The sequence below is a fragment of the Stigmatopora nigra genome, chromosome 7 (genome assembly GCF_051989575.1).
Source record: "Stigmatopora nigra isolate UIUO_SnigA chromosome 7, RoL_Snig_1.1, whole genome shotgun sequence".
Taxonomy (NCBI): Eukaryota; Metazoa; Chordata; class Actinopteri; order Syngnathiformes; family Syngnathidae; genus Stigmatopora; species Stigmatopora nigra.
The window spans coordinates 15346320-15365347 of NC_135514.1; the positions used below are offsets into that span (position 1 = coordinate 15346320).

General features: G+C 39.1%; 1 protein-coding gene across 2 annotated transcripts; it reads left to right on the forward strand.

The window, feature by feature from the left end:
• The first annotated feature begins 104 nt into the window (after positions 1-104).
• Positions 105-18068, forward strand: atg5 (ATG5 autophagy related 5 homolog (S. cerevisiae)). Of its 2 annotated transcripts, XR_013326816.1 has the most exons (9): positions 105-232; positions 873-1070; positions 1146-1273; positions 1752-1830; positions 1910-2072; positions 2133-2227; positions 10867-10984; positions 13620-13811; positions 17858-18068. XR_013326816.1 is itself a non-coding variant. In XM_077720300.1 (8 exons), the coding sequence occupies exons 2-8, from the start codon at positions 963-965 to the stop codon at positions 13757-13759; spliced, it is 831 nt and encodes a 276-aa protein (XP_077576426.1). In that variant the 5' UTR covers positions 105-232; positions 873-962; the 3' UTR covers positions 13760-15276. The 2 variants fall into 2 exon arrangements, 1 of the variants encoding a protein (XP_077576426.1); XM_077720300.1 differs by lacking the exon at positions 17858-18068 and having other exon boundaries at positions 13620-15276.
• Positions 18069-19028: the final 960 nt, after the last annotated feature.

The following is a 19028-nucleotide window of genomic DNA, read 5'->3' on the forward strand; positions in this document are numbered from 1 at the left end:
AATATTTTACTCCAAGTAGCTTTAAGTGTATTATTATTGGGTATACTTTACCTAAAATATTTTTATTCAGATAAATTATTTTTTTCTCCCTTCAAAATTGCATTTACGTTACAGTTTGCAGGGGTCGCTGTTGTCCATGCAGTCTTCTTCGCCTGGCTTGTAGCTGGGCATGACAACATCGGCTAAATACTTCACCCTTCTTTTCTTTCACTTGGCCGAAAATCAAGCTGAAGTAGGTATCTCAACTTTTCCACACATATATGTACTATCATGATTTCTTGAGAAAATAATCGTCAAAGTCCAGATTGTCACGATTATGTGTTATTTCAAAATACTTCCGCGTTGCCTTTCCACTCGGCGTGCTAACTAGTTAGCCGTCATGTTGACGTCAGTTTGTATGTCTGCACTGTTTGTTGTTTTGGTGGATATTAGGTGTAATCAGAGAGGTAAAATTTGACCGAAGGCGCATTTTCATGACCAAATTATTTTTGTTTTATTACGGATATGTTGATTTATTTTAGATATTTACGTTCTATGGCATTTACCAACAAAATGACCTGCTAATGATCAATTTCTCTAGGACAGGGGTTGCCAGATTCTGGACCACGAGGTCCTCTATCCAGTCTGTTTTCCATGTCTACGCCCACTAACACTCCTGAATCAAACAATCAGGATCGGTATGAAGGTTCTGGGAAGCTTGCAAATGAGTTGATCATTTGATTCAGGGGTGCTAGAGGAGGAGGATCTGGAAAAAGGACTGGATAAATGACCTTCTAGGAACGGATTTGGCAACCCCTGCTCTAGAAGATGTTCACGAAGAGTACTACTCTTTTAATAGTTCTTAATGTGCTTCTCTGTGTTATTTCCATCAGGAATCTGCGTACTGCTGGATGTCCGACTTCACCCGGAGAGTCGTCCAGTCTTTATGAGCCACTGGGAGAGGCGAGAGGATCAGCAGCAACATGGCAGATGACAAAGACGTGCTAAGAGACGTCTGGTTCGGCCGCATACCCGCTTGCTTCACCCTCAATCAGGACGAAGTGACGGAGAGGGAAGCTGAGCCTTATTACGTACGTCCTACATTGATCACTTGACGTCATCTAAGGTCAATTCAGATAAATGAATCATCACGTGTGTTCCCACAGCTGCTGTTGCCAAGGGTCAGTTACCTGACGCTAGTTACCGACAAAGTGAAGAAGCACTTCCTCAAAGTGATGCGGGCCGAGGACGCAAGCGAGATGTGGTTCGAATATGAAGGGACGCCACTCAAATGGTAAGGCAAGGGTATAATACGATATAATATTTAGATTTTTTTAAAATAAATTGATTAAAAGAACTGGATCAAAAACCTTGAGTATTCCGTTTTTTATAGTACTACTAACACAATGTTTATCTGAGCTTTTTTTCTTAGTAAGGGAAAATCTCTTTTAATGGATTTCAAAAGGAAACCAATTTTTTCTTTATGTTCCATATTTAATTGGAAAACATAAAATATTTTTATATATTTTTTAGATTTTACAAAATTATTTTTGAACTAAAACACAGAAAAAAATTGAAAATATTGATTTAAAAGGGGCAAATCAATCTGTCACGGGACCTGTTTTAAATACCACTTTTGTCCACAGGGCGGCAGTATAGTCAAACAATGCTTAAGTACATATTAGTCTCAGTAGTTGCAGTAAATGCTAATAATTCCGTAAAAGTAGATGTATTAGTCTCGAAAAAAAGCCTAATTTTGTTTCTTATTCCAGGCATTATCCAATCGGAGTTCTGTTTGACCTCCACGCCGCCAACTCTGTCTTGCCTTGGAGCATCACGGTGCACTTTAAGGTAAAGTCTTTAAATCATCCAATTAATTTTTCAGTTGTGATATTTCCACAACCACCTGACCCCCCTTTCACATTTTCAGAACTTTCCTAGCCAAGACCTACTCCACTGCTCATCCAGCTCAATTGTGGAGGCCCACTTTATGTCCGGCATCAAAGAGGCCGACGCCCTCAAACACAAGAGCCAAGTTGTCAACGACATGCAGAAGAAGGACCACAAGCAGCTTTGGATGGGTCTGCAAAACGGTGAGGAACTTGAATTTCCTCCCATAAATGCCCAAATTGATTATGTTTTTCTCCCATCAGATAAATTTGAGCAATTCTGGGCCATGAACAGGAAACTGATGGAGTATCCCACAGAGGAGGCGGGCTTTCGATACATCCCCTTTAGGATATACCAGGTCAGTAACTACTTCAAAAAATGCTTTTTGACGTAAAAAAAAGAATATAAATGCTATAGAGAGGAAAAATAACAAAAATGGCCCACAGAATAAGCTTAAATTCAGTTTGTTGCGCTTCTCAGCTTCAACACTAAATCACAGGTGTCAAAGTGGTGGTCTGGGGGCCAAATCTGGCCCGCCGCATCATTTCGTGCGGCCCGGTAAAGTCAATCATAAGTGCTGACTTTCTGTTTTAGGATCAAATTAAAATGCTAGATGATGATGTATATAAAATGTCCTTATTTTCCCCCTTTTAAATCAATAATTGTCATTTTCTAATCATTTTTTTCTGTTTTTAAATTCAAAAATCATTTTGTAAAATCTAAAAATATATTTTAAAAAAGCTCAAATAAACATTGCTTTAAATCCATAAAAAATGAATATTCAGGGATTTTAATCCATTTATTAAAAAAAACATAAATATTATATCTAAAAGCCAGTCACCCAAACAGTGCTTTACCATTAGTTCAGTGGTTAACTCAACATAATAAACAAATAAACTTAATTTTAACGTCTTTTTAAATAGTCCAAATATTCCAAAAAAAATCATTATTAATTAAATTATTATTATTATAATTTTTCTATTGAAAGAGTTTGGACATCCCCTCCCTAGATGGCGCCAGAGAGCCAATTAAAAGCATGTGTGTCAGTTTCATCACAGGTTAAACACTCCCCTTTCTTTACATATGAGCAACACATCTTTTTTGGCATAGGTTTTTAAACACGTATCCTCTTGTGCAAGGCGGGCGGGCGGGCGTGACTTCCTCCGATGACAAACGACAAACACGGCCCCTTTGTTTCCGACGCTGTCGTAAAAAAAGCCCCATCGCCGCCTTGAAAAAACACAAGTTGGTTTCTATTAAGTGAGGAGCTTCTTTCCAGGCCGTAAATCCACTGCCGCCTCCGCACTTGGGTTCCTGACTCAGGTGAAAAGTCCCTAAATGACGAATAAGCCGACCTCATGACCGGAAAACATGACATGGCGAAAATGAAACCTGAGAACCAATGGAACAAATTACAGGTCTGACTGTACACCCAAAAAATATACCGTATTTTCTCACATATTTGTCGCTTAAAAAAGCGATGACTGAGCTGTACTGCTCACCTGACTTTCTTTATGAAATTTTCTACATGCAGGCAACACCTTATAACATGGTGTCAAAGTGGCGGCCCGGGGGCCAAATGTGGCCCGCTGCATCATTGTGTGCGGCCCGAGAGAGAAAATCATGAGTGGCGACTCTCTGTTTTAGGATCAAATTAAAATAGAGTATAGATGTATATTAAATTTCCTGATTTCTGCCTTTTAAATCAATAATAATATTTTTTAATCATTTTTTTCAGTTTTTAGTTCAAAAATCATCTTTCAAAATCTAAAATTATATAAAAATATTTTATACTCTCTGTTTTAGGATCAAATTATAATAGAGTATAGATGTATATTAAATTTCATGATTTCTGCCTTTTAAATCAATAATAATATTTTTTTAATCATTTTTTTCTGTTTTTAGTTCAAAAATCATCTTTCAAAATCTAAAAATATATAAAAATATTTTTATACTCTCTGTTTTAGGATCAAGTTAAAATAGAGTATAGATGTATATTAAATTTCATGATTTTCCCACTTTTTAAATCAATAATTTAAATTTCTTTAGTCAATTTTTCTGTGTTTTTAGGTCAAAAATCATCTTGCAAAATCTAAAAATATATAAGAATATTTTTATATATAGAAATTGTCAAACTCAACTATTTGATGACTATTTTAAGGGTCCGGTTTTTACACAAATGCGGCTTATATGCGAAAAATTGTCAAATCCTACCATTTTAAGCGTCCAGCTTATATGCAGATGCGGCTTATATGCGAGAAATTGTCAAATTCAACCATTTTAAGGCTCCAGCTTATATGCAAATGAAACTAATATGCGAGTAAACACAGTATTCATCAAACAAAAAAGTCATAACGAAAACCAATCCAAGTGAAAGTCCCCTTTCCCCCTCCTTTAAAGATGTTTTTATTTATTTTTTTCACCAACTTCTTCTTTCTTTGTGTAACTCTATCCGAAATCGTCCTCACGCCGAGCGGTCGTCAGACAGTCACGACCGATCGTAGCCAGAAATGCGAACCAGATTGCGTATGGAAAAGAAGCCCCCCCCACCCCCCATCCCCCGCCTCTCATGCTGCGAGACCACGAGCTTAAAAACAAAAAAATATAAACGCTGTCAGCGAGGAGTTGCGCGTGCGACGCTTTGTTGTTGTGGTGGTCGGCGGTGATGATTGATGGTCCGTCCGGCGTGTCACGACGTCTCCGTCTTTATTCTCTCATCTCGTGTGCCATAAAGTCTCTTAATGCACTTTAGACAAACATTCTTGCCCCAGGCCGTAAAAAACAAAGTCCTTTTAAGCCCCCCTCCCCCCCTTTAAGGACACGCCCACTCAGACAGTGCACTTGTCGTCGCCGTAAAAAAAAATGAAGAAATAAATAAAAAAGTCCAAACTTTCCGTTGTTTGGGAGAACACACGCTAAATATTTACAGGCTAATTAGCGTAAAAGCAAAAGATGTTTTTTTTTTTTGTTGTTTTTCAAAAACAGACATGTTTTTTTAGATAATAATTGCTCTCAGGTGACTGGTGAGGTTTTGATTTATGGATTTAACTTGTTATTTGCCGCTGATGGTGAATGAGGTCCAATCGATTTGAAGTGGGAGAGTTGGCAGCAGATGAAATTATCTTTTTTTTAAAATTTATAAACTAATGTTTACTAGCGATAAATCATGAGTGGACGTTTATCATCATCAATAAATCACTATTTTTTTCTACAATTTACCATATTTTGCGAGCCATAAATCACACAAAAAAATGATTAAAAATTGATATTAAATGTTACAGTGATAATAGTAAAATTGTAAATAACTGGCTAAATGGATATATTACTAACAGTGATTGAGCCTAAATAACAATAATTTATTGTGTATACGTATGTAGGTTTACAAACCTGGCAGCCCACTAGGCTTATAAATCTTTTGAAAATGACTATCAAGGGTTTTAGATATAATATTTAGATTTTTTTTATATATAAATGGATAAAAAAAGAAGTGGATTAAAGCCCTGAATATTCCGTTTTTTATAGATCTAAAACAATGTTTATTTTAGCTTTTTTTAAATATATTTTTAGATTTTACAAAATGATTTTTGAACTAAAAACACAGAAAAATGGATTCAAAAATGACAATTATTGATTTAAAAGGGGGAAAACAGATACAAATACAATTATACTCTTCATTTGAATTTGATCCTAAAACAGAAAGTCGGCACCCACTTACTTGGGCCACAAAAAAATTATGCGGCGGGCCAGATTTGGCCCCCGGGCCACCACTTTGACACATGTACAGTAGAATATAGTGAAATTGTCAAGCAAGAAGCAGAAAATTTCAAAATAAAACCACGCATATAGGAAACATATTGACTTTTTTGTAACCTGAAAAATTCCAACATGGACACATTTTTAAGTAGAGCTATAACACTACTTTAAATAACCTTTATTTGTACTGTCATTTAAAAACTCTTATTTTTAAAACTCCGCCCACAAATGACATCTTCACAGCCATCAAAGAAAACAATAAAAACATCATCATTCTAAAACTTATATTATCTCCCACAAACGTTAAAAAACGACAATGCCAGGCTTCCCTTTTAAAGGGATTGGACGTCTACCGACATTAGAAGTACGTTAGTCGTGAATGGCGGTTCAAACGGCGAGATTTATGGTGGTGACGAACGCCGACGCCACACGGCTGCGGGCCAGACGGAAGCGAGGCAGCCCTCTGTTATTTGGACTGGCCGTTGTCATTAATTCCGCCGGCATGAAAGGCAGCACATGTTATTTACACTAAAGTGCGCCATCGTCTTTTTGAAGGCGCACGCCGAGCACATGTTGCCCAAATCCGACAAAAACGCCATCGGCCGCCACTTCTGAGGCTCCGACGTGCCTTTGTTCCGCGTTCACTTTCTCCACGCTGGCGTCCCGTCACGGCACGTCCGCATTTGAACGGTCGCCAGACGGAAACGGGGGAAGGATTGTAAATATTTAGTCGTTTGAGTCCAGAAAACTGTCAAGGTTTATTCTTAGATTTTTTTTTTTGCAAAAATGTGTTTATGGGAGAGGGTTTTATTTAATTATTAGGCCATTTTGGAGTTTGGGTTCGTGATAAAAGAAGTTTTTAGTTAGGAAAGTCTAGACTATTGGTGTCAAAGTGGCGGCTCGGGGGCCAAATGTGGCTCGCCGCATCATTTTGTGCGGCCCGGGAAAGTCAATCATGATTTTTTTGTTTTAGTATCAAATTCAAATGAAGAGTATAGATGTATATTACATTTCATGATTTTTTGCCCCCCTTTTAAATCAATAATTGTCATTTAAAAAGTGTATAGCAAGTCTTCTGGGCATGTAGTATTCATGTTTTAATGGCAGAGGGCGCTGTTTCTCACCTAAAGTCCCGTTATTGAGTGTTATACATAGTTCAAGAGGGTCAGACTCTTGGTTCGCGGGCCGCATTAACGTCAAATCGATTTTATGTGGGCTGGACCATTTTTTTGATATATTTATATTTATTTTTTAATTTATAAATGGATTAAAAGCCCAGAATATTCAGTTTTTATAGATCTAAAACAATGTTTATTTTAGCTTTTTTTAAATATATTTTTAGATTTTACAAAATGATTTTTGAACTAAAAACAGAAAAAATGGATTAAAAAATGACAATCATTGATTTAAAAGGGGGAAAATCAGGAAATTTAATATCCATCTATACTCTTCATTTTAATTTGATCCCAAAACAGAAAGTCGTGATTTACTTTCCCGGGCCGCACAAAAGGATCCGGCGGACCACATTTGGCCCCCGGGCCACCAATTTGACACACTCTAAATAATGCGCGTGATTCAGGTTGTGTTGCATTCATTGAGGAATTGAACCGACGCCAGTTGGCCGATAAGCATCTGTAAATGCGTTTGACGGGATGAACGCAATACGGCCCAGACATGGAATTAATTATGTGGAAACCCAAAATAAACGCACGTCCTATTCCTGTTAGCCGTGGGACGGATTTCAACACGTCCAAGCTTGTCCACGCTATTTACAGTAAGAGGCCTCGTGACGTTCCCGCGACCCATCTTGAGCGTTCCACGCGTTTTCCCGTGTCGTAATCGGCGGCGTCGCCGTCACGCCAGCGACGGACGGCCCCCGCCGCCCCCTCGGCCGGTCGCCACCGGATATTTTAGAGGCAATTAAAGCGCATTCCTGTGAGAAAAAACGGCTGACAAAATGCTGAGTCATGCGGCAGAAACGCAGAGGCGTACCTGACGGGCAGGTCGTATCGCTACCATTTGTTGTTTGGCGGAAAATTCCGGATAATTGCGCCTTTCCAGAAATCGGGCGAAATTTTATGGAAGGATGGCGGACGCCCAAAAAAGTCGTTGGCGTGCCAAAATGTGGTCATGTGACCGGATTGGATATTTTTTGCAGTGTCATTTTGGTACGGGTTCATCTCAACAATACACTGTAAAATGATATCATGATTTTTATAGAGCAAAATGGACATAAAACTTTCTGTTTTAGGATCAAATTCAAATAAAAAGTATAGATGGATATTACATTTCATGATTTTTCGCCCTTTTAAATCAATAATTGTCATTTTTTAACCATTTTCTGTGTTTTTAGTTCAAAAATCATTTAGTAAAATCTAAAAATATATATTAAAAAAAGCTAAAATATACATTGTTTTAGATCTATAAAAAATTGAATATTTTTAATCCAGTTCTTTTATTCCATTTATTTTAAAAAAAATCTAAATATTATATCTTAAATTTATTTTTTTAGAAGTCACTTTTGTTTAAGGACTACTTATTAGTGTATCATCTTTTTTTAAAGATGTGTTTTCCAATGTATATTTTTAAAATTCTATTCGAAAATAGGGGATTTAAAGGAAATGGTAATTTTTGGGAAATTGGCGCGGTGGATGAGTGGATAGTGTGTCGGCTCACAGTTTTCGGGTTCAGGGTTCGATCCCAGGTGGGTCCTCACTGTCGTTTGTAGTTAGCATGATCTCTCTAGCCTTGTGTGGGTTTTCTCCAAGTCCCTCCCTTAAAAAATATGAATGCTAGGCTAGCTAGCTAACACTCTAAATTGCTCTTTGCTATGATTGGTTGTCCTTTGTTTTCTTCTGGCCTGTTATTGGCTAGCTGCTGAATCAGGGTATGGCACCCATAGTTGGCTAGCATAGGCTCCGGCACCCCCTTGTGAAGATAAGTGTTTCAGAAGATAATTAATTATTTTTTGTCATATTTAAGCCTTTTCCATGCTAATATTTCATCACTGTTAGCTTTCAGGTTTCATTTTATTGACAGTTACGCCCATTTTTTCTTGCGTTGAGCGTTGAAATATTAAAATATTGGAACATTCCCAAAAGTTGAAAGACGAACGAGCAGATTGAATTTTAATTGCCAAATGGAGACGCTGAAGAGTGGAAAGAAAACATGACGTCCGCCATTCTTAGGGCCGTCACTTAGCCCGATTGAATGGCGTCGCCCGTCAATTAGCCGACGTGTTGAGTTGCGGCCGCTCTTTTCATCCAGTGAGAGCGCGGCGCCGTTCCGACGGCTAAGGTGTCACGGCGCCTCAAAAGAAAGTGTCTTTGTCACCTGGAAAAAAAAAAACAATAGCCACCCGTCCGTCCCGTGCTTTTATTATTGATGATGACTCGCCACCTTTGAAAAAAATGGGATCCACGTCGCTGTCACTTAGCAAACTCTCCCTGCTAGCCTGCTAGCTTGCATTTACTGGACTGCTTTACCCTCACTTGAGTAGTAGGGGTGCTGGAGTTCATCCCAGTTTAGAGGACCGGTGTCAAAGTGGTGGCCCGGGGGCCAAATGTGGCCAAAAAGGGGCTAGGGGTAGGGTGTGTTTAAATACAAAATGGTTAGGGTTAGGGTGTATTTAAATTCAAAATGGTTGGGGTTAGGGTTGAGGTTAAGGTTAGGGGTTATGGTTAGGGTGTGTTTAAATACAAAATGGTTAGAGGTTAGGGTTAGGGTCAGGAGTTTGGGCTAGGGTTAGGGTTAAGGTTAGGAGTTAGGGCTCATATTTGAGTTAGGGCTCATTTGAGTTAGGGTTAGGGTTAGGGTTAGGAGTTAGGGCTCATATTTGCATTAGGGTTAGGAGTTAGGGCTCATATTTGGCATCGGGTTAAGGTTAGGTTTAGGGTTAGGATTAGGGTTAGGAGTTAGGGCTCATATTTGGGCTAGGGTTAAGGTTAGGTTTAGGGTTAGGGTTAGGATTAGGGTTAGGAGTTAGGGCTCATATTTTTGTGGCCCGGAAAAGTCAATCACGAGTGCCGACTATGTGGTTTAGGATCAAATTCAAATGTAGGGTTTGGATGTATATTAAGTTACCTGATTTCCCCTTTTTAAATCTTATTTCTTCTGTGTTTTCAGTCAAAAATCATTATGTAAAATCTAAAAAAAAAAACCTTGATTTTAGACTGTTAGCCAGCTAACCTAGCATGGAAACTGGAGTACCCGGAGAAAACCCACACAGTCCAAACTCCACAAATGTAGACCACCCTGGATTTGAACCCAGGACCCCAAAGCTGCGAGCCCCACTTGACCCACTCGCCTGATTTGAATGCGATTTTTTTAATTTCTACCTGGATATTTCAATTACTACATGTCCTGCCTCAGCACTGTCGTGCATGACTCAACGTTTGTGTGAAACCCGACCGCGGGTTCCAACGCCTCCCACGCCAACTCGGCCACCTTCGCCCAGCGATGGACGGTGTGCCGTTACCGTGCCGACACCGGAGCCGGCCTGTCGCGCACTGGTTTCCTTTTCAGCGCTCTCCCGATTAGTGGCTATCGCGTATCACCCGGGTTCTCGTTTGACACCTGGGTTTGGGTGTCGACAGGGTGCCGTCGAGCCAACGCCGAAGCCACCGTGACAATGGACGGGTGTCATTAATCACTTTTAGATTGACGTCTCGGGCTAAACTATCCGATCACGCAATTAAATTCTACCCCAGTTGACTTCTAGGGAGACGTCGCGTCCAACTTGGATTGGTCGCCAATTTAAAGAAAGATCATTGCCATATTTTCCAGACTATAAGTCAAATCCAACTGAACTAAAAACGCATTATATATGTGCCCGATCATTTTATAGATGTAATATTTAGATTTTTAAAAAAAAATAGATTAACAAAACTGGATTAAAAGCCTTGAATATTTCGATTTTTTATAAATCTAAAACTGTTTAATTTAGCTTTTAATATTTTTTAGATTTTACAAAATATTTTTTAACTGAAAACACAGAAGATAAATACTAAAAAATTAAAATCATGTATTAGAAGAACTGGATTAAAAGCCCTGAATATTCCGTTTTTTATAGATCTGAAACAATATTGAGTTTAGGTTTTTTAATATATTTTTTGATTTTAATAATGCACAATGTAATTTTTTTTGATGAACTAATTTAACTTGCCCACACATGGAATGTTCTCCTCGACCACTGTTGTTTAATAATTGTTTTTTTTAAATGAATCTATTTTTTTTTTCCAACAGTCAATGAGCGACCGGCCCTTCATCCAGAAACTCTTCCGTCCCGTTTCCCCTGAAGGCAACGTCCACACACTTGGCGACCTCCTTAAAGAGACGTACCCCAAAGCGTTACCCCATGACGGTACGTAAATATTCCTTTCACTCCAGTGTTTTTTAGTCCCTAGAAAATGACTCTACGACACGGCTGTCAAAGTGGCGGCCCGGGGACCAAATCTGGCCCGCCGCCTCATTTTGTGTGGCCCGGGAAAGACTTTGTGTTTCTCATTTTTTAATCAATTTTTTCTGTGTTTTTAGTTCAAAAATCAGTTAGTAAAATCTAAAAATATATTTAAAATAAACATAGTTTTAGATCTAAAAAACTGAATATTCAGGGCTTTTAATCTAGTTCTTTTAATCCATTTATTAAAAAAAAAATCTAAATATTATATCTAAAATGGTCCGACCCCTTGCTCTTTGGCCAAGATAAAAACAGTCCATTTTTTTGGGAGCGCCTGGGGCGCCGCAGTCTGTCCCTCTCGCCTCCCCCATAAAACGTTCATATTAGGAGCTCAAAACAGCGCTTCAACGCAGACTTGGAATGCCAAAGACGGCACAAATGTGCACTTTATGAGAACGCAACGCATCTGTCTCGTGTAAATAATGAGGAAATGCAGATGGACCAGCGTTTTGATGTCTGTGTGTGTGTGTGTGTTTTTAAATGTGTGTGTGTGTGGCCCAAGTGGAGATGACAGGAAACAGCGGCAGTCTAAACACACTCAGGAGGGGAAGTAGATAAGCACACAATAGATTGGCGGGACACACGACCCGCATGAGACTCACCTGTAGACGCCACTCACACCCAAACAAACGCCCCGCCCCTCACTCCGCCCCGCCCATCTCTTTCACTTTCAGTCGGTCGCCGTTTTACTTCCCGCTGCCTGCTTTTTATTGGCCCGTAGTAAATAAAGGAAATTCACTAAAAGCATACCGTATTTACTCGCATATAAGCCGACCCATGTATAAGCCATACCTTTAAAATGGTTGAATTCGACAATTTCTTGCATATAAGCCGCCCCACTTATAAGCCGTATGTTTAAAATGCCCTTATAATGGTTGGATTTGACAATTTCCCGCGTATACGCCGCCCCCTGATTCACAATTTTCACTTTTTTCAAGTATTTCTGTGATACTGTTTGAATCAAATGCACATGATTAGAGTCAACATCATAAGCAAGTTAGCAATGGTTGTTTTCTTACTGCAAAACAGAAAATAACCAACAAATAGTAGATGTAACTTTGCCGACATCCATTGTGAAAAACAGTAAAGCAAGTCTTTTGCACTTACAAGCCGTACCTTTCATTTAGTCATCATATTTTTGTTACAAATCCGGCTTATATGCGAGAAAATACGGTAAATCCATCAATTTGAACTGGTGACTCGGTGGAAGAGTGGTTAACACTTACACACTCGAAATTTTGGGGTCGAGGGTTCGATCTTAGGTCGCTCCTCACAGTGGAGTTTGTGTGGGTTTTCTCCATGTACTCTGGTGTCCTCCCGCATCCCCCAAAAAACCTGCATGCTAGGCTAATTTAGCACCGGCGCCAAATATGACTTGGACACCCTCCCCCCTCTCCCGATGTCGATCTGGTTTCCTCCCGAGTGGCTCAGATGTTAAAGATGCGATCCGGGACCTCCGCGAACATCGCTTTTGAAGGAGGCGTCGCTCAGGTGTGTCCCGCCCTTTGATGTCTTTGAGGGGGACTCTCCGGGTCTTGTGATCAAGGTGAAAGTGTCCCCTGGCGGCCCCCCTCCCATGGCAGATAGCGCCGCTGTTTGGATTAGGCCGAGCGGCTAGCGTGTTGGCGGCGGCGGCGGCGGCCATTGTTGGAGCGCCCCAAACCCCCAACGTGGGGGTCTCGGCTTCTCTTTGATGTCGCCGACATCAAATGGGAGGCAAGCCTGTGTTGTGTCTAAGGTCGGGCCATAATAGGCTTTGACAAGAATGGACCCTTTCTACTTTTTTATAATTATTATTATTATTATTACAAATATCTTAGCCGTTTTTAATTATTGTTTTCCTACTGTTTTTTAAAGGGAATTTCTTTATAGTTTTTGCCAGAAAGTTGCTTCAAAAGTTGTTAAAATAATTGTTGTTGTTGTTTTAAGCAATAAAAAATGTTTTTTTAGCCAAAATATATGTTGTTATAGCCCAAAAAATGTTGTTTTAGCCAAAAAAATGTTGTTTTAGCCAAAAAATATGTTGTTCTAGCCAAAAAAAATTTTTTGTTTTAAACAAAAAATATGTTGTTTTAGCCCAAAAAATGTAGTTTTAGCCAAAAAATATGTTGTTTTAGCCAGAAAAATATGTTGTTTTAGCCCAAAAAATATGTTGTTTTAGCCAAAAAAAATTGCCAAAAAAATATGTTGTTTTAGCCCCAAAAATGCCCAAAAATGTTTTTTTAGCCAAAAAATTGATTTTTCTGTTTTCCTCTTTAATAATCATCTTTTTTAATAATCCTGCCCTAATTCAAACAGTACAGCTAAAAATGAAAATAAAACCTAAAAAAAACGTAATAATAATAATGAAATAATTCTTTTTTATCAAATGGAATAAAAATAATTCTACTTCATAATACCCCCAATTTTCTTTTTTGAAATAATTCTTTTTTATCAAATGGAATAAAAATAATTCTACTTCATAATACCCCCAATTTTCTTTTTTTGTGGCAAAATAAGCGCCTTTTTCTGACCACCACATTTTGTGTGTGTGCTTTAGGCGAAACGGGCGATCGCTACCAGGTGCTGATCCACGGCATCGAACCTCTGCTGGAGACGCCGTTGCAGTGGCTGAGCGAGCACCTGAGCCACCCGGACAACTTCCTGCACATCTGCGTGCTGCCGGCGCCCTCCGACTGACTTGAAACAAAAACAACCCCCATTGGACCCGATGCGACGCCATTTTCAGCAGGTCGGTCAAGCCTTTGCCCAAATCCCACCGTCGCCATTTTTTGCGAACTACCGAATAGGACAGCGTGACAATAAATGGAGGAATACTTCAAGGTGTCAATCATGTTCTCCCCAGACTTCCGTGGGTCCTCCCACATCCCTAAAACATGCATGCTAGGCTAGCTAGCTAACAGTCTCAATTGTGTTAGCATGAATGCTTGTCCCACCGCCCAAAAATTGCGTGCTAGGCTAGCTGGCTGACAGTCTAAAATGCGTTAGCGCGAATGCTAGTCACATATACCAAAAAACGTCATGCTAGGCTAGCTGACTAGCAGTCTAAATGCGTTAGCTTGAATGCTAGTCTAGTCCAACTCCCCAAAAACATGCATGCTGGGCTAGCAGGCTAACAGTCTAAAATGGGTTAGTGCGAATGCTTGTCTCACATCCCAAAAAACAGGCATGCTAGGCTAGCAGGCTAACAGTCTAAAATGCATTAGCTTGAATGGTCCCACATTCTAAAAACATGCATGATAAGCTAGCTGGCTAGCAGTCTAAATTGTCTTGTCTGTAAACAATTCTTTTCATTTTTGGGACCATTTCTGGTTAAACGTCTTTGGATCGTCTTCTTCTTCATCTTCTTTTGTTTTTGTTCTGCCGACTGTCCCTCCTCTGCCTTGATCTGCCGGCTTTAATGAGCCACTCTGCCATCCCAGCCCCGCCCCTTGGCGCTCATATGTACCCCCCCAACCCTACTAATGAGACCACTAAAGTGTCTTGTCACCGCCGCCTCCGGCGGATTGGCTACACTTTCATGAGTGTGTTGATAATTACAGGCGGCGGTTATGGCCCCCCTGCAGGTGTGTGCGTGCGTGTGCGCCTTGCTCGAATTCGACCTACACAAAAAAATGGTTGCTAAAGGACACATACGTTTTTGTCTTCTGCTCTCCACATTTGTCCAATCCGTCAAACGACTTTCTTTAAAAAGACTAGTCGCCTGGATTTCGTGGTGCAAAGCTACAGGTGTCCAAGTGGCGGCCCGGGGGCCAAATGTGTCCCGCCGCATAATTTTGTGCGGCCCAAAAAAGTAAATTGAGTGCAGAATTTCTGTTATAGGATCAAATTAAAATGATAGTATAGATGTATATTACATTTCCTGATATTTCTCCCCCTTTTAAACCAATAATTGTCATTTTTTAATCATTTTTTTCTGTTTTTAGTTCGAAAATCATTTTGTAAAATCTAAAAATATCAAAAAAGCTACAATAAACATTGTTTAAGATCTATAAAAGCAATATTCAGGAATTTTAATCGTTATTTTAATCAATTTCTAAAAAAAAAATCGAAATATTATATCTAAAATGATCCAACCCACATCAAATCAAGTTGACATTAAAGCAGCCCGCGAACAAACCCGAGTCCATTTTTTATCAATGTAAAACAATGTTTATTTTAGCTTTTTTAAATATATTTTTAGATTTTACAAAATGATTTTTAACTAATAACAGAAAAAATAGATTAAAAAATGACAATTATTGATTTAAAAGAGGAAAAATCAGGAAATTAAATGTCCATTTATATCTCTCACTTTAATTTGAACTAAAGAAAAAGTCGGCACCCACGATTGACTTTCCCGGGCCGCACAAAATGATGCGGCGGGCCAGATTTGGCCCCCGGGCCGCCACTTGGACATCTGTGTTCTAGTCTGTACACAACACTAATAACAGCTTTGTGCGTGTGCGGCTGTCTGGGAATGAAGAGTTGGTTCACCCCGGAAAGAGAACTTGTTTTGTTTTTCCCGCGAACGAGCGCTATGCTACGTGCGCTAACACGCCGTCTTCCAGTTAGTTTCATTTGATGTTGTTTTCCAACTGTCAGACGGACGGGAGTTAACTCTTTGTAGGGCGACGGACCGGTTTGAGTCGTGAAAGGGAAATCACCTAAAACACAGGTGTCAAAGTGGCGGCACGGGGGCCAAATGTGGCCCGCTGCATCATTTTGTGCGGCCCGGGAAAACCTGCCAATCGCAAAGCAAAATATTCCTAGCTAAGGGCAATTAGAAGTGTCCAATCAATATACTATGTATGTTTTTTGGAATGTGGGAGGAAACCTACACAAGCCCAGGGAGAACATGCAGGGGCTGACCAGGATTTGAACCCAGGTCCCCCGTTGTGAGGCATATGTACTAACCACTCACCCACTGGGCCGCCACATAAAGATATTTATATATCTAAATGTGTGTTTTGCAATAAATAATTGATTATGATCAACTTTGCAGGATATGTTTGGAATATGAATTTAAAGATATTTTAGCATCATGAGGTCAAAGGTCTTAAAAAGAAGTTAAGAATGAAAATTGGGATTGTTGTTCAATTGGAAGGATATGATTGGATGAGATTATTTTCAACAGGTCATGACATTTTGGATGATGAGGTCAAAGGTTTGTTCTTATGTGAAAATACTCAATGAACAATGTGCAATTTTCTGCTAAAACTTTGCTTTTGCTCAAATTAGAAGTGCTACTCAAAATACGGGATCTGATGTCCTACTTGACCTAATGGAATACTACCCTGAAAAACTTTGAAGTGAAGCAGGGTTGCCAGGTTAGTATTTGAATGGGAGACCAACAATACTAACTAACTCTTATGTTACCAAGTGTGACACTTAGCCTATGAGAAGCAGTCACATCTATCATTCACATTACATCAATTGCAGGGTCGTGGCCTAACTGCTTAGAACGTCACTCTCGAGAGCATGGCGCTCTATCTGCGTGGGTTCAAATCCCTGTTCAGTATGCCTTATTGTTTATCTCTTCGTGCCCAAAACCCATGTCAAATTTTTTTTTTTTAGTAAAACTATTAGGGGCTCCGCCGGCTGAGCGGTTAGAGCACCAGCCTTTGACAACCAGGGTGCTGGGTTCAAATCCCGGTCAAGACCGGAAACAAAAATCTTGCTTCCCACCCTGCCAAAGGTGTTGTGGGTGGAACAAGTGTGTCGGGGTCCACCCCCACCAAAGATACCTGGTCCACCCCCCGCCTTCGGCGGGGGGTGGACCAGGTATCTCAAGGTACCCTCCCGCCTTCGGCGGGAGGGTACCAAGTGTCTCAAGGTCCCCTCCCGCCGAAGGCGGGAGGGGACCAAGTGTCTTAATGTCCCCTCCCGCCGGAGGCGGGAGGGGACTAGTGATTGTTTTGGTGTCTTGGGGTATCTTGGGATCAAAAGGGACCAAAAACATGGTGCCCTCACATCTCCAGTGGGTGTGAATCAAGATTTTTATTTCAAGTGATAGACCAGGATTCGAACCCACAACCCTAGCCTTCAGAGGCTAATGCTCTAACCACTCAGCCAGTAGAGGCTACAAGGTTAATAGTAAAAAAAAAAAAATGACATGTATTTTTGAGCTTGTCAGTTTTGAGTTATATTGTAGTTTTTTGACACAAAAAGTAACTTTTTGTGTAAAGAAAACTTTTTTTGTACAATGTACATTAAACTTGATGGGCTTTAAACACATGTCAATTCATTTGTTTTTAACTTGAACTATTGTAAGCTTCACTGGCTGAGTGGTTAGAGCATTAGACTCTGAGAGTTAGGATTCTGGGTTCAAATCCCAGTCAGTTTTTACAAAAAAAAGTGATTTTTAGGACACAAACCTCCAATAGAAGTAGTGTGATAGATGTGACTGCTTCTTACAGGCTAAGTGTCACACTTGGTAACATAAGAGTAAGTTAGTATTGTTAGTCAGGTGGTCAGTCTCCCATCACAATACTTACCTGGCAACCCTGCTTCACTTCAAGTTTTTCAGAGTAGTATGCCGCCATTAGGCCAAGTAGGACATCAGATCTCATATCTTGAGTAGCACCTATAATGAGAGGAAAAGCAAAGTTTTAGCAGGTTATTGCACATTGTTCATTGAGTTTGTCCCTGTTTTCATTTCCCAATTTAAAAAGAAAGACATAAATAAGACGAGGCCAGCGTTTGGATTAAAAGCAGTGAACATTTATAATAATTCTCCTGATAATTTACACATTTGGACATTTATTTGCACATAAATAAAACAATTTGTAAACACAGACGCACGCCACTCGTGGGTGGAGTTAAAGCTACAACAACGACGGACGAGATGCTTTTTGGTCAGAGTGGGCGGGGCCTGGGGATCGAACGCCGTCAATGGCGGCGGCAGCGGACGGTGAGTCCATCAAAATTTTTCTTTTTTTTTTTTACATTCTTCCTAGCACACAAAACTTTGGTTTGTTATTCACAATTTGAGAACAAAAAAATGTTTTTTTTAAAAAAATGCATTAAAATCTAATATTTCAAAGTCATTGAAATAAAGAAAATCTAAATGAATGATAAAATTTCATCAAAAATAAAATCAGAAGGGAAATTAAATAGAATCAAAATTGAAATGGATCAAAAAATTTAAAGCTAATTGTCAAATTTGATGGATTTATCATTTTTAAAAATCGGATCAAAATTAAAATAACAAAAATTTTAAAAAATAAATTTTTAAATTAAACAAAACAAATGAAAATTTGAGATAAACAAAATTAATGTTAAGATTAAAATTGATTGGAAAAGTTTTTTTAAAAAGTAAAACTAAAGACTGAAAATAAATTGTTCAAAATTAATCAAGAACAAAATAAACAGAGAAGCAAATTTCAAATGAAATGGACATCAAAATTGACAAAAAAATAATAAAATACAAAAAATAAGTTAAAGTTTTTCCAGCTTTGGACATTTGCAACTTTGGTTTGGAGTGTCACATAATATTAAAAAAAAAAATAAACTTGGGAATCACAGAATTGATAACATTTGAGTAAAAAAAAAGGAACAAACTTCCCTTTGATAAATTCCTGCAATTTTTAAATGTGTTCCATTTTGGTTTCTCAGCTGACTTAACTGTGCACCTTCCTTCCAAATGAAAATAAAATGTAAAAAAAACACAAAAGAACAAATAAATAAAAGTCCATTCCAAGTCTCTTGCTCACATTCTTCCTTCTTTTTGGGGAAGTCAACTTTGGTTTGGAAGTAAGTCGTCATCCATAAAAATAACAACAAAAAAACACGTGCTACATGTTGACCGGCCGCATTCCATTTCCATTTCTTCTTCCCTAAGTAGCCAAAGAACAAATAAATTAGAAAGAAAAGTTCCGTCTTTAGCCTTTTTTTCCCATCACACACACACAAATTCTGAGGTAACTGTTGTAACACACACACTCACACACACTTGCCCTTTGTTCCT